General features: G+C 40.0%; 1 protein-coding gene across 1 annotated transcript in view; it reads right to left on the reverse strand.

The window, feature by feature from the left end:
- LOC124804964 overlaps window positions 1-15746 on the reverse strand; it is a 77999-nt gene extending 62253 nt beyond the window's left edge. The window contains exons 1-2 of the mRNA XM_047265355.1: window positions 15705-15746; window positions 5149-5349 (exon numbers count right to left, since the gene is read on the reverse strand). Coding sequence (XP_047121311.1) covers window positions 5149-5349; window positions 15705-15746 — 243 coding nt within the window. The remainder of the gene's footprint in view (window positions 1-5148; window positions 5350-15704) is intronic.
- Window positions 15747-15987: the final 241 nt, after the last annotated feature.

Consider the following 15987-nt stretch of genomic DNA (forward strand, 5'->3'; position numbering starts at 1 on the left):
GCAAGACTTGGATTATATGACATGTTAGATAAACTAGGAGAGTCTGTCATGTATTTTGATACCAATTCTGTAGCATATATTGATGATGGTGAAAATACTGTGGAAACAGGCTGTATGTTAGGCAAATGGACTGATGAATTGGGAAATACTTGGATTACGGATTGGGCTTCAATATGCCCAAAAAGGAACTATTATGAGAATAATGATAAAAAGACAGAGATGAAGAAGGTAAAGGGCTTCACTCTAAATTACAAGAATATTCAAAAGTTGAATGGCGAATAAATGAGATGACTAACAGAAAATGAAGTGAAAGAAAAGATACAGCTAGAGTACAATCAGATAACCAGTGATGTTTATACTAAAAATCTGGTCAACAAACAGTTTAAGAAAGAATTTTCATTTCAGTGTGACAAAAGAGTTGCTCTAGAAAATTTTGATACAGTGCCCTATGGCTACTGAATCTCTTCTAATGAAAAATAAAATTCATACCACATTCTTTATACAAATAATATAAAGTAGTTAGTTGCATTTTGTTGTATTTGTGCTATCTAGCTTTTTGGTTATGGAGTGAGAAACTTTTCAAAATAATGAATAACCTTTCAAAAATTTTTGTAATTTTGTAGGGAAATTATTAATTGGCAAATTAAAATCCACTATTGCTTTATGGTCATAAAAAAGAGAGAATTGGAGTTTCCTATTTCCTCCCATTTTTCTGTATCAGTGTCCTCATACTTATCAAAGTTCTTTTCGTATTCTTCTCCATAAATTCTCTTTAATACACTAACACGTTCAGTATGTTTCTGACTTCTCAAGTGATCTATGATTAATGATTGTTTAAACTATTATTTGCAAGTATTGTACTCAACTTGTTTCTCTATTGGATTAGTACTTCTCTCGACAAAGATGTCAAATTTATATCATCCCACACATTAGTCATATTTATATAGATTTTAAATTTAAAAGATTATTAAAATTTTGTTCTACATAAATGGACGCTCTACTGAAGAAGCTCAATAATGCAAGAAATTCTAATTTGTTTAGAAAGATTAGTGAGCTTCAGGTAAATGAGTGGTATTACAATACTGATTGCGAACGTTTAAAACCCAGATACGGAGAGCTCGATGATAAATTTACAATTATTTTTCCAGATAGGTTCAATAAAATAATAGATAACTGGGACTTCCAATTTTTAAAGACTGTGACATTACACTGAAATATAAAGGAATGAAAAAGACTAAAAATAGTGAGAACGAATTTCATGACCTGGAGTTCGTTGTGTGACTTTTGGATGTGCTGGTTTGCACACTCAACTGATCCGTTTATAAAGAAAATGTTAGTAAGTAAGTGTTTAGTGTGCTCAACCTATCCGTTTATAACAATGTGAAAAAATGTCCACTTAGTACTGTCATCCCCTCGGATTGGGGAAGGAAATCTGCTGTGTCCTTCCTAAGGAAGAAATCACGGCAGACCTAAATCAGAATGGCTGGAGGCGGGTTTGAACCTCGTCCTCCTGAAAGAGAGCCCAGTGTGCTCATTTTAAAGAGGAAAGTTAGAGGAATCTCATAAGTCAATAAAACGAAAATCCGATTCCATATCCCCTACACAGATCTAAACACTGCGCTGCGGATTCCTCTACTTTCGATGTTGCATTTTTTGAGTCTCCTCCTCGCGGAACGTTAAGGCCGCCTGTCGAGTACAGTCCCGTACGATTATTACGGCACTTTCGCGCTACACCCTCGCAGTTTAACACTTTACCTCACTGGCGCATTTATCCTGCAGTCCACGCCTCTGGGATCCGCTCCACGCGAGGATTAGGCTATAGCTGCAGCGTTAATGTATCCTAATAGCCCAACAACAAAACGTCAAATTCCCTGTATACGTGCTTCGCAAAAACGACGAATTGCAAGCAAACAGTGTAATTTCGAATTCAATTCAGTGCTCTTTGTAAGGACAACGGATTAACGTAGATAAAACACTGTAATACGCTATACAAGGAATCAAGCGGAAAGCGAAGTATACTAGACATAACGAGCAGCAGAAAAACCTTATGCAAACATAGGATAATACATCTGCGTGAGGTATATCTAAAGTAAAAGTGTAATGTCGAAATCTGAATTGTAGTCACTTTTCATTTGTTGTTGGTCGTCGGGCGCACAGCAACTGCACCACATGCTGTGATGGTTCAAATGGCTCTGAGCACTATGGGACTTAACTTCTGAGGTCATCAGCCCCCTGTAACTTACAACTACTTAAACCTAACTAACCTAAGAAATCACACACATCCATGCCCGAGGCAGGATTCGAACCTGGGACCGTAGCGGTCGCGCGGTTCCAGACTGAAGCGCCTAGAACCACTAGGCCACACCAGCCGGCCATGCTGTGATGCCTCTGGAAATATAGCCTACTTATCTATCAGTTGTTGTTTTTGTTACATGATGGCAACCATTTCGTTTCATTATTTCTGTTGTTAAAATTCATAGTTTCATAATGAATGACGAAAGATTAATTGAAGCTGTGAGAATTGTACGATGGGAGTGGTAGGAAGTAGTCAAACTCTGTTAGAAACGAAGCGTTAGGGAACAAATAATTAAATGTTTTGGCGTCTGTCTCCTAAACATCTTAAACCTTTTAACATTTGTGTTTAATTATTATGTGACACAAATGGTTTTTGAATGGCACTTTTAAATTACGTGCCCTCTACTAAATTTATAATGCAGATTTTTATACATATTAGAATTTAATATTTTAAAATGAAATGGGTGGCACTAAGGCTGCAGCTTAAAGCTCAAGAAGTACTGTGTGTAGAATCTGATTGATTAGTAAGTGGCATTTATTTGGATGTTGTCAGCTGTTTGAAATGTTTGGTAAAAAAATGGACTGAAACCTTCAGACCCGGCAACAGTGGAAAAGTACTTTTTTGTGGAGTATACATCAAGTAACTTATTAGAGTTGTTCGTTGAAATGTGTATTTGTGGAAGGCTTATATATTGCGAAGGAGCTGTGCTGCCTGTGTGGATTGTGTGTGAAACAGTTTTTCGGATATCAGTGGTCACGAGCTAAGTCCAGTGCAAATAAGGCACTTGAACTATTAAAAGCTAAATATCAAATGTAAAGAAAACCTGTTAATACTGAAGGGAAAGGTATTGAGGGAGATATGGCTATTGCATAAAAATTTGTACTGGAGTGGCAACTAAACTCCACCTCAAACAAATCAGTTTTTTCTAGGGTGTGATGGCAGCTCGTAACACTGTGTTTCTATTCGTAATTTTGGGTGCAATTTGACGAAGCAATTAAAAAAGAGTGGTGCTTCGAGATTCTGAAGTATTTACAAAATACGGATTCCTCTTCCTCGAGTTCGTTGTAGTGTGTGTAAAATTGCTCTTGTGTAGATTGTAATGACATCATTTTTCGGGCCCACACTCTTTTTTTGAGTTTTTCCGCCCTTTTGTCTTCCTTACAAGCTAGCCTGTCAAGCTGCTAGCCATATGAATACAATAAATGTCATTTTAGTAGAAATGTGGACTCTATCATTCATGTATATGAACGGGGCTTATTTCAATAGTGGTACAAGTCCATTATCTCCACTTTTCTATCTATAATGGTTCTGAAATTAATGATCCAAACAAACAGAAAGAAAGGTTCATCTTTAGCAAGAAGCCATATGCTTCAATATTTCTGATATCTCAACTGCAGATTTTTCAGCGTTGATTTAACTTTAGGACTCTCTACCTCAAAATGAACAAAAATGGACTTGTACCACTGTTGAAATAAGCCCTTTATATAAGCTGTCGCATTGTGTACGTGCACTTCCCGCACAGAAACAGTTGAGCATTCCAGTGAGAAAACAGCCGTGTGGGTTGAGATCATGTGACGTGACGGACAGTGTGAATACAAGACACAAAGGAATTAATGTCATTAGATTCCAGTGCACATTGATTTGTGTCAATGGGACACGATGAAAATTTGTGCCAGACTTGGATTAGAACCTGGGTTCCTGCTTACTAGACAGATGCACTGATGACTATGTCAGCTGGACACAGTGGCCAACACTCTGCACGGACATCCCATGCATGCCTCCCGTCTCCCGTCAGACCAAAACTCTCAACTTATACCACACACTACTTTTGGACATGTATGAAGGTACAGACACCACATTTATACTTAAGTCTCCGTCAGGCGCCAATAGCGGTCGTGTGGGATCTGATGGAGCGAATGGTGCACGTCTGTCGAGCCACACCTCCGAGCAGGCCACTGCAATGTGGGATGGCCGGCCCCAGCCACACAGCCACTCGTACTCGGAGCCTATTTGCTATGTCATTCTACGCCGACATTATCGTTCGTGATTTAGTTCACAGATCCCCATCCTCGTTTCTACTGTACGATCTGGACTTTATTTCTAGCTGCATTATTTATATGTGTCGTCGTATGCTCGGAGAAGTATAAGTTAAGTGCATCTTCTGGTAACTCGTTTGCTGATCATTTCTGCTCCTGTCCAGGTTTCCACGGCAAGACGTTGTACACAATACAGGCGGTGGTGGCCAGCGACTGCTTCCGCGCAAGTGCACACCGAGCTCGAACTCTTCTCAGATCAGTGAGATGCGTACACCGCTGAGGCTAATGTGCAGGGGCCCTACATCAGTAGAATATTGACAGGGTATTCTGTGCGGTCTCTGGAAGGCGCAGTGATCAGTGCATCTTCTTAATAAGCAAGAGATCTGGGTTAAAATCCTGGCCCACCGACATAAATCGTTGCTGACTGCCAGCTGATGTCATCATTTCCTCTGTGTCTCGATTCGACGTTGCTGCAGAATCGAAACTGTGTCTTCTTTCGGATCGTCCGAAAGAATAGACATCACACCTATTGTGCGAATACACACTGATGAGACGGTGCCATTACGGTAGTGTGGACTGCCCTATAACATTACCATTAACAAATGACGGTAGTGTGAATTGGCCTGTAACCTTGCCATTAATAGGATATAGGGCGGAGAGCTGCATCGAAACAGCGTTTCGGCTGGGGAACAGAGTGAGAAACGCTGGATGACTCACTTGGTAGAGGACCAGCCGTCGGCCAGGGCGAGGCGCGCGGCCGGCCGCTGGTGGCCGGTTGTCTGCTGGCCCGGGCTCAGGCGGCTAGGCGGCGCGCACGAGGCTCAGGCAGAGGGGCAGGCAGTGCGCGCGCGAGCGGCGGCCGCGTCCGGGGGTCGCAGCTTGCGGGCCATCGCGTCGCGTCAGGCCGCCTGGAAGACTGGCTGGCGGCGGCAGCGTCGGGGCCGGCATGCTCGTCACCTGCCGGCAGGAGGAGCCGGCCGTCAGCGGCAGGCAGCGGCGCAGTTCCTCGCGCGCGCTCTACGCAGCCCGGCCACACTTTACTACTGAGCCCCGCCCGACGATTTCAAACCGTTCGTCGACGGCCAAGTTGCATACGTTCACGTAAACGGCGCTCAACTCCTTTTTTATGTACGACTTTTCTCAAAAATGACGTACCACACTCACAACGGCACCATTCACACTGGACCTCTACAGTTCTTTTTATACTTACAGGACTGAAGGTCAGTGCGTGGGCATCAATTTCCTGCAGCAGTACGATGCAAGAACACGAAAGAAATCGACATTTATGTTTACGATCGCTGCTAAGTATAATTAATGTAAAATGTATAACTGACAGCATAGCATTTTACTCTTGTAGCCACGGATTTGCTGGTTACATTCTCACTAATCACAAACTATTGTTGTACTTTCACTGTAATTACGTATCTATTATTGAATTTAAATGTTAATTAACAAATACTGCTTCATACTTTTCAAAGCAAAGACAAGAAATTATTATTTTTAATTAATTAATTAATAAATTAAATTAATTAATAAATTAAATGCTTAATAAATTAAAATTTGATGCAGAATGTCTTAGCTGTTAAATATATAAGCGCTGATGGCTTACTCTTGCTACACGTACGTGGAGGTACTACCTACCTAAAAACATACTACTCCTAATGGCTATGATTGTCAGTCTGCAAATTTCATAAATACTGATGTAATGTTCACTCACCAATAAAAAATCTGCACTTATACCCGTTACACCCTTTAGTATTATGTTTCTATATAATTTTTTGTAATATCTAAAAAAAAAGTGTTTTATTTTCTATTTGATGTTCCGCATTTTTGTACTAAATTTCAGTTTATTATCAATATTCGCATCTTCGTGACATTAATAATGAAAAATTAACAGATGAAATTTTTACTAGAAAATAACGATTCTATATTTGTTAATGAACGTTTCAAATTGATAAAAAATATAAATTCAAGTAAAAAAAATTGCGTCTAGCGAGAATCGAAGCGCCAACCTCGCAATTACAGCAATACAACGTTAGGGAAATAAGTGGGTCTGTTTCAAATATATACAGGGCGTCTCTACTAAGAATTGCCAGAAGCATCTTCGCCTGCGGTAGTTCGGTAGATATTTGAAGTTTCGTTTTTGCGGAGTGTAGCTGGAATCAACCCAACCCATATACCGTTCGTCTTGTCTTTCTTGCGACGACAGAAAGCGATGTTTTGTTTCCCTTTAGAAACTAAATTATTATTAAATCGGAATTTTTCGTGCTCATTCGATAGAGCGGTCTCAAAATAGTCTAGTGTGATGTGTTGACAGGAACAGTGAAACACAAAGAACAACCAGTACTCCAGCAACAACAGCCTACGCTGGCTGCTAGCGCGATGCCGCAGCGCTGCAACAGTACTGTTTATTCATCCTGTTTCATTGTCCCTGGACTAATAAAAGACTCCTCTGTCGATTGGGCACGTGAAATTCTCATTTCAAAATAATTTTGTTTGGAATGAGAAACACACTTGAGGCTTTCTGTCGAAACGACACGTCGCGTGAGAGAGTTATTTATTTATTTACACGTCAAGTGCCGTAGGACCAAATTGAGAAGCAAATCTCCAAGGTCATGGAAGATGTCAGTATATGAAATTACAAAATAAAAGTAATAATAGATAAAAATAAAATGTTTATGAACCCAAAAATGTCGAGCCACAAGTTACAGCAGACGCAGTCCACAATATACCGTAAGAATCAGCTTAATTTTTCAAGGAACTCCTCAACAGAGTAGAAAGAGTGACCCATGAAAAAACTCTTCAGTATCGGTTTGAAAGCGCGTGGATTACTGCTAATGTTTTTGGATTCTTGTAGTAGCTTACTGAAAATGGATGCAGCAATATACTGCACACCGTTTTGCACAATAGTTAAGAAAATCCGATCCAAATGGAGGTTGGATTTCTGCCAAGTATTAACTGAGTGAAAGCTGCTTATTCTTGGCAATAAGCTGATACTGTTAACAAGAAACGACAGTAAAGTATATATACATTGAGGGGCCAATGAACCTAGACTAGTGAACAGGGGTCGACAAGGGTTCGTGAACTTACACCACTTATTGCCCGAACCGCCAGTTTCTCAAAACAAAAATATCCTTTTAGAATGCGAAGAGTTACCCCAAAATATAATACCATACTACATAAGCGAATGAAAATAAGCAAAGTAGACTAATTTTCGTGTCGAACGATCACTTACTTCAGATGCCGTTCGAATAGTTGAAATGGGACCATTAATTCTTTGAACAAGATCCCGAACGTGGACTGTACACGACAGTTTATTATCTACCTGAACACCTAAATATGTGAACTGTTCAGTTTCACTAATCATATACCCATTCTGTGAAAATAAAACGTCGGGTTTTGTTGAATTGTGTGTCAGGAACTGTAAAAACTGAGTCTTACTGTGATTTAGCGTTAGTTTATTTTCTACAAGCCATAAACGTATGTCATGAATTGCACTCAACATCCTTTACTACCAAACTAGTGTCATCAGCAAACAGAAATATTTTAGAGTTACCCATAATACTAGAGGCCATATCATGTATATAAATAAGGAACAGGAGTGGCCCCAAGACTGATCCCTTGGACATCCCCATTTGACCGTACTCCACTCAGACCCCACATAACAGCCATTCTCAACACGTTTTGCTGACTGTTGTTGAAGTGAACCGATTGTGAGCTACTCCCCGTATTCCGTAATGGTCCAACTTCAGGAGCAATATTTTGTGATCATCACAATCAAACGCCTTAGTTAAACCAAAAAAAATATGCCTAGCGTTCGAAACCTTTTGTTTAACCCATCAAGTACCTCACAGAGAAAAGAGAATATAGCATTTTCAATTGTTAAGCGACTTCTAAGGCCGAACTGTACATTTGATAGCAAATTATATGATGTAAAATGATCAATTACCCTCACATACACAGCCTTTTCAATAACTGTAGCAAACACTGATGGCATAGAAATAGGTCTAAAATTGTCTACATTATCCCTTTCTCCCTTTTTATAAAGAGGCTTTACTACTGAGTACTTTAATCATTCAGGAAACTGACTATTCCTAAAGATAAAACTACAAATATGGCCAATTACAGGGGTAACATGTGCTGCACAATACTTTAAGATTCTGCTAGGCCTCCATCATATGCATGAGAGTCCTTAATTATTGACTCAATCTTCCCCTTGTCAGTATCACAGAGGAGTATTTCAGTCTCGGTAAGGCATTTTCCAAGAGTGTTATATGATTACCTGTAGAAACTAAAGTTTTATTTAATTCACTATCAATGCTCAAAAATGATTGTTAAATACTGTACATATATCCGATTTATCGGTAACATAAATATTTTTCCTACGAACTAACCTTATATTGTTGACCTTGCGCTACTGATCAGACACTACCTTCACAACTGATCATATGGTTTTGATTGTATCCTGTGTATTAGTTATTCTATTTGCGCACCACATACGTTTTGCCTTTCTAACAACATTTTTAAGCACCTTACAATACTGTTTGTAATGGGCGACTGTAGCTTGATTTATACCACTTCTGACAGTTGGATATAATTCCCGCTTCGTTCTACATGATATCCTTATCCCACTAATCAATTCTAGAGCATTATTTGTCTGGGTCGATTGTATTGTAGGAAGGAAATTGATAATATCTGCTGAAACGCCAGAGAAAATGCGCCCTTGCGCTTGACTGCTCCATAGGAGACACACAGTTTTTTTATCAGCGCTCTGATGTTAACGTCTTCATAACCGAAATTTTCGCGTGTTTTTGAGGAGCGAGTCGAAATGGTTAAGAAATTTGATGTTTGGGCCCTGTCCGTCTAATACTTTTAAGTAGAAAAGAATCTAAGAGGGCTTGTGCACAAGATCCTATAGTGCGACTCGTCGGATGGTGCAAATACTGAGAATGTGAAATTGGTTCAGGTTAAAAAAAACTGAAAACGAACTTAATAAATTGTTACACGAAGTCAAGTTAACGAAGAATTATCCAATTGTTTAGTTTCCAGGCAAATAGCCAGCTCGTTATTCAGCTAGTAAGTCGATAGAGAAACATGACAAATTTCCACATCGGATATAATGATGAAACATTACGCTGACGAGAGATTGCTCCTCTTCGCCGCAGATTTAATGTGCCGGATGGATAGAACACGACGCGCTACTTGCCTCACGAATCTTCCATCATCGCCACCTTGGATACCTCGACGCACATCCGTAATTATATAAAACTTGGGACATTGGAGATTTCAGAAGACATGGCTCCGTTATATACTTTCGACAGACCATTAAAGTGCATAAGCTCATTTCACTAATAGGTTACCTTCTGCCACTTATCTAAATGTATATACATTTCACAGCATAGGTCCTTTTTTAATATTAATGCTGTCGCAAAAGAATTATTTGTATTTACATGCACGGAGTTGCCTTGTAACTCACACGTGCCTCAACGTAATTCCTGATCTGTCGTCCAGATAAAGGGATAATACGGGTGTTATGATTAAAATGTAGAATCTGCGCTGAGATTCAGTCCGTGTGAATTATTCGTTCTGTTGCTCCGAAATAGACACTGACAAACAATTTAGTACTTCTCCAGAAAATACGATAGTCTTCTTTCGGAAAGCAGTTTTTCATGATTTTAATTAGAAGCCGGTCTTTCACTGTCTACTATAACGACCTGTCTCCACTTTTTCTGAAAATAGTTTGTTCTCATTTACTTACAGCTCACACCTTTATTGTTTCTAGCAAAAGTAAACAAAACCTCATATTATCATTTAAGGTAGTTGGTATTAACTTCTATGGAAATTATGGAAAAACCAAAAACGCCAAGGCTCAGTTGTCTCGCTACATTAATGACATTACTGAGGACACAACAGAACTGTCGCCAAAGGAACAATAACTGTCTGGTGTTCCCATTCAATAAATTTTCATGAGGGATGAGTGAAATATTTTAGTAGTAAACTCCAAAACATATTTTATCGACGGAGTTCTCTGTCTGAAGTCCAACTTTCAGACAGGAATTTAATGAACGTTTGAGGATGCTGAAATACTCTGCAATAGCGAGAGAAGAAGAAGTAACACATGAGTGTGACTGCGTTTTATTTTAATTACAACATTTACATGGTATTGGCTCGTTTTTCATGCATGGAAACATTTTTTACACCAATAACATTACAAACATTACATGTATTTATAGAATTTCAAATACAGTGGTATATTATCTCACATTAACATTAAGTCATTGGCAGTAGAAGTAATATATAACAAGGTAACTGATTTTCTTAACGATTTTAGAAATTTACATATCGGAGGACACTAAGTAAACAGGATATTTGAAAATGTGTGTGTTATTTGTCAAATCAGTAGTTGCACAGTGGAAGCGTCTTATTAAACCTTATAGACCTGAACAATGTAAAAATCTGGAAATTTGTGGTAAGTTCCTATGGGACCAAATTGTTAAGGTCATCGGTCCCTGAACAATGTAACAAGAGAGTGCAGCTTGGATATGATACATCTTCACAATGTTTGAAAACATGCCTATATAAATACACTACAAAATCATGCCACCTAGTAGATTAGGAAAGAAAACATGTAAGAGCAGAGGAAAATCGAGAATTTGTTAAGGACTCCATCACTCAAATACGAAGAAAGAATGTGGCAAGGAGGATCCATGCGAAACAGAGCCACCTTCATAGCTGATTAGCGTTAGTAACAAGAATAAAGTGATGAGACATAATTAGTTTTACCATAGTTCACTGCATTTACTACACTTCCAATGTCTTATTTAAACTGAGTCGCATGTAATGGGATCCCATCTTCCATTCATGCTGGATGTCATAGAGGTTCGTAAACTGTACTCGAACTTCAAACTAAGAGAAAGGAGAAGCGTGTTTTATTTATTGTTTCAATAGAAAGCCCACGTACTAAGTCGCACATCATCATCATTTATGTGAAAGAGTACACGCATCAGATTTCAGAATTGTAGTAGTTTGTGGCTGATGAAGGTAGCTGACGAATCACCAAGGAGCAGGATTGGGTGTGTAGCACCTGTGACTTCTGCAACGTCCACTTCACGGAAGTTGTACGACTTCTGTGCAGACGGTACAGGGCGGTGAGGTGCGATCCTTTGAACAATAATTGTCAATGGGATTGCTACTTCGTTGTTCAAGCCATTGCTTAAACTCTTCTTGATGACGAATGGTCTCCAAGATTTGCAACCACAACATTCTTAGAATTAATTTGACACTATACAATCACTACACAAGACGCGAATTTATGAAGTCACATCACTCACCTTAGTTAACGGAAATATTTCAAATAATTGAAAGTTTATGAGGCCTGAGCATTCATTGTGAGTTTTGTTCTATGTACATTTGCAAATAACAGTTTACATAATGCATGAAAATTGTTTACAACTGGTTAAGTAGTGATTATTTTATTTAATTATGTACAGTTTCTTGTACAGAAAAATATTTACAATAGTTAAACAAATAATTAAAGCACATAAAATTACACTAAGATGTGGATAGGTAGAAAGAAGGAGACGCAAAGTCTTGCTTACACGTTACTATTTAAAGTAACGCAGGACTGGGTGTCGTACTAAAGAATCGCAGTTTTAATGGTAGGGCTGGTGCAAAAGCACGTTGCGCCCTGGGGTTCATGCTTCATAAGGTCTACGAGAGGTGTAAGTGGCAAGTCATAGTCAAAATACTTGTTTCGGGGTAATGATTGAGTAATGATTGGTTCAGTACAGGTTAGCAACAAGATGCAATGATCACCTGTGTGAAAGGAAGTTTTAGATTAGGTAACACTCTGTTCCTTTAGACGTTGAGTGCCCTTCGATTCATACCAAACGTCTGAAGTTCATGCAGACTGTGACTTTAAAAAGTATTTACCCTTTCTTTGCCTTCTGTTTTCACAGCAATTTGGAGAAGCTTTGACTATTTGCGTTCCAGGGGCCTCAGTTTTCGTTTCGTAAATGATCTTCTGTGAAGAATACCAGAGTTCATAGTTCTCTTTGGAGTAACTTGAAGTGTGGCTTTACGATATATCTCTGTGCCAGCTGCAACATGTAGCACAAAGTGTTAAAAATAAATTTTGTCTGTCATTCGGAGTCCCTGAGTGCAAGTTACAGATATGCTCTGATACAGAAGTACCAGATGGATATCATTGTCATTTCTCTCAGACTGCAGGTTAAGAAGCCTTGTGGAGATGTTACATGTAGAAAAATCTCCTCACATCAATTAAAGAAAAAACTGCAATGAATATTCGTAGTCACAAGCCAAGCAACAGTGGGGCTACAAATACCATGGGAGTGAAGTAAATGGTTGTCCCATGTAACGTTATGTTTTCTGTAGATACCCCAGGTACTCAATTGACTCATTGCCACTATAAAAATAGTCACGAAGCGCCCGTATTACACCGCACACGCGACCTCAGTTAATCGTCTTGTCTCCAGGTGTCTATCGTCATTATGCACTGGATGTCTTGTACCTAGTGTGACTTAAGAATTTATTTACCTAAAATAATAAAATCTTATTTTTATTCCTCGAGAAACAGTTGCAGCATCCGTGGAGCTTTCTTTGTGCCACACCAGACTTCGAACTCCTCCCATGCCTTTCGCAGGAAATGTTATTGACTGAACTATCTAATGCACAGCTCACGAGCCGCCCTCACACCTTCAGTTCTGCCAGTATTTCTCTGCTGCTTACCAAACGTCACAGAATGTCTCCTGCATACCTTGCTACAGCGCATTTCGAGAAAATGGATATCATGGAGAAAGGGCATAGTCACAGCCTAGGTGAAGGGAAGAATATTAGGGTTTACCCATGACGTTGAAGTCGTTACAGACGGAGCTGAAGCTCGGTAACTGCGCGGTCAGTGCGACAGACTACCAAGTGAGAGGGACCGAGTTCGCTTCCCGGCCGCGTCGGAGATTTTCTCCGACCGGGGACTCACTGGCCAGATGGCTGATTAGACACATCCCAAAAACCAATAAATTAAAACAAAATGCTCGGGAATGGCCGGCCTGAGTGGCCGAGCGGTTGTAGGCGCTACAGTCTGGAGCATTTGATAATCTTTGGTGGCCAGCACTGTTTCAGAGGCTAAGACATCTGGAGATACCGCAATCACTGTACAACAGTTTTCTGGACTACTGTAAAGACCGAGTAGTCGAATGGCAGATGGACAGCCGGAAAGTAATTAAAAGAATTACCAAAGTCTGTCCTCAAGGGTCGATCTGCGGCCCCATCTTCTGGGACATAACAATCGAACCCCTCCTACAACTTCTGGATGGGGATGACAGGTCAGGCGGAATTGTCGCCTACACAGATGACCTATTAGTTGTAGTCACTGCAAACAACAGAGCCCAGTTAGAAGAGAAAGCCAGTGGATTAATACAAACAATTACTCAGTGATGTCACAACAACAAACTCAGTATAGCCGAAAACAAAACAGCATACACTTTACTGAAAGGATCACTGCAAAGGAATCCTTCGGTTAAAATTGGGGACACAAACATCAAACGAGCACGCATTACGCGCTATCTTGGGGTACACATAGATGAAAAATTGAATTTCCACGAACACATAAGGCTGACAACAGACAAAGCAGAAAAAATACTCCACAAACTGGTGAGGCTAAATTCAAAACAGTACAGACTACCTCTACCAGTCATACGTACATACCACTGTGCGCTCTTCGTATCAGTACTCAGCTTTGCAGCTAGCACGTGGGCACATAGACTGAACATGGTCACCAACAAAGCATCCGTCAGACGAGGGCAGAGAAGTGTCCTACTTAGGCTATCTGGAGCCTTCGGTACCACCTCAGCGGATGCACTGTGTGTGGTGCTCGGAATACTCCCCATAGATATCACGATCAAATACAGAGCTGCAAGGTACTGGTTAAAGGTGGGGAGACTAGATAAGGTACACACAATAACCGGTGTGCCCATACAGACGATACGTCACCTTAAAAGTTGGCGTTTGGATACATGGCAAGGTGAGTGGGATGTAAGTGATAAGGGACGTAGGCTGCACGACTTCCTCCCTGACATAAGGGAGCGGTTGAGAATGAGACATATCGATCCCAGCCGCGGTATGGTACATTTCTTAACCGGGCACGGACCTTATCCCACGCACTTAAACCGCGTGAGTCTGAGGCAGACACCTACATGCACATGCGGGGAAGAAGGTTCCCCAGAACACACTGTCTTTTCCTGCGGGCAATACGCGAACAATAGACATACACTACACTTAGATTACACAGATACAGACATAGATATATACACAGCAATAAGAGACGAAGAACAATGGGCACAATTAAACGCACTAACAAACAGTATTTCAAAAACAACACATGAAGAGTATATGCGGACACGACATCACAGACATGCCTATGTGCAGCGTAACAGAAATCTCCAGAGAATGGACAGCGATACCCACAGTGACAGCGAAAATAGAGAAAATGAGGAGGAACAGGAGGAGGAAGCTGAGATGTGACAGTAAATAAGCAAATTGCTGGCAATCTAGCCAAGAAAACACCAAATGCTGTACAAGGATGCGCACCTAATGTAGTTAATACATAGGATCAGTAACAAATAGGATAAGAAACATTATTTCTCTACTAATAACCATTTGTGTGTGTGTGTGTGTGACTGGCTGTCAACGGCTCGATGAAACCATTCCGAGGTATTCACCGTCAGTCACACTCGGTGATGGTACTAACATATCTCTCATCTATCCTATCTTCTTTTTATATTCTTCTTAAAAACAACAAAATTTTATTTATATTTCAACGTCAAATTATTGTTATTTTGAATCATTCTTTGTAAATGTTGTAGATAAAACAAAAGCAAAGAAAACTGTAAAAAGATGAAAAACGAAAATTGTAAGATGTACGACCTGTTTTAAACATCAGGTAACAGGTCTATAATTTGGCAATAAATAAATAAATAAAACAAATACAGTCTGGAACCGCGTGACCGCTACGGTCGCAGGTTCGAATCCTGCCTCGGGCATGGATGTGTGTGATGTCCTTAGGTTAGTTAGGTTTAAGTAGTTCTAAGTTCTAGGGGACTAATGACCTCAGAAGTTCAGTCCCATAGTGCTCAGAGCCATTTGAACCATTTGCTCGGGAATGACAAGGATGGGTGAAAGAAAATAGACGAATTGTTTCCAAAAGAACCATCACCACATTTTCCGTAAAACGGTTAGCGAACACGAGGAAACTCCAAGTCTGTATGTAAGGACGGGGATTTCAATACAGATTTCCGAATGCGAATCTAAGTCTTAACAACGGCACCAGCTTCAACTCTGAGCGATTCTGGACGTACCGGGATAGCTCCGTAGTCTGGTTTAGTTTTCCCGTCCGACATAGTTTTAATGTGCCAACAAATTTTGAAATAACTTGATTATCACAAATTGTGAGCACTATGGGTCCAAAAGCTTCTGACTAATGCCCACGAAACGAACGTTTTTGATAACGTATGTTGCAGAAAGAGAAGAATTGCTCGCTTCAGTTGTGTCAGGAGATAAAGCATGGGTTGCAAAAGTCAATGTGGAAAAACAGTCAGTAAAAAAAACACTAGTTCGTCATTGAACGACACCAAACATTTT

The sequence above is a fragment of the Schistocerca piceifrons genome, chromosome 7 (genome assembly GCF_021461385.2).
Source record: "Schistocerca piceifrons isolate TAMUIC-IGC-003096 chromosome 7, iqSchPice1.1, whole genome shotgun sequence".
Taxonomy (NCBI): domain Eukaryota; kingdom Metazoa; phylum Arthropoda; class Insecta; order Orthoptera; family Acrididae; genus Schistocerca; species Schistocerca piceifrons.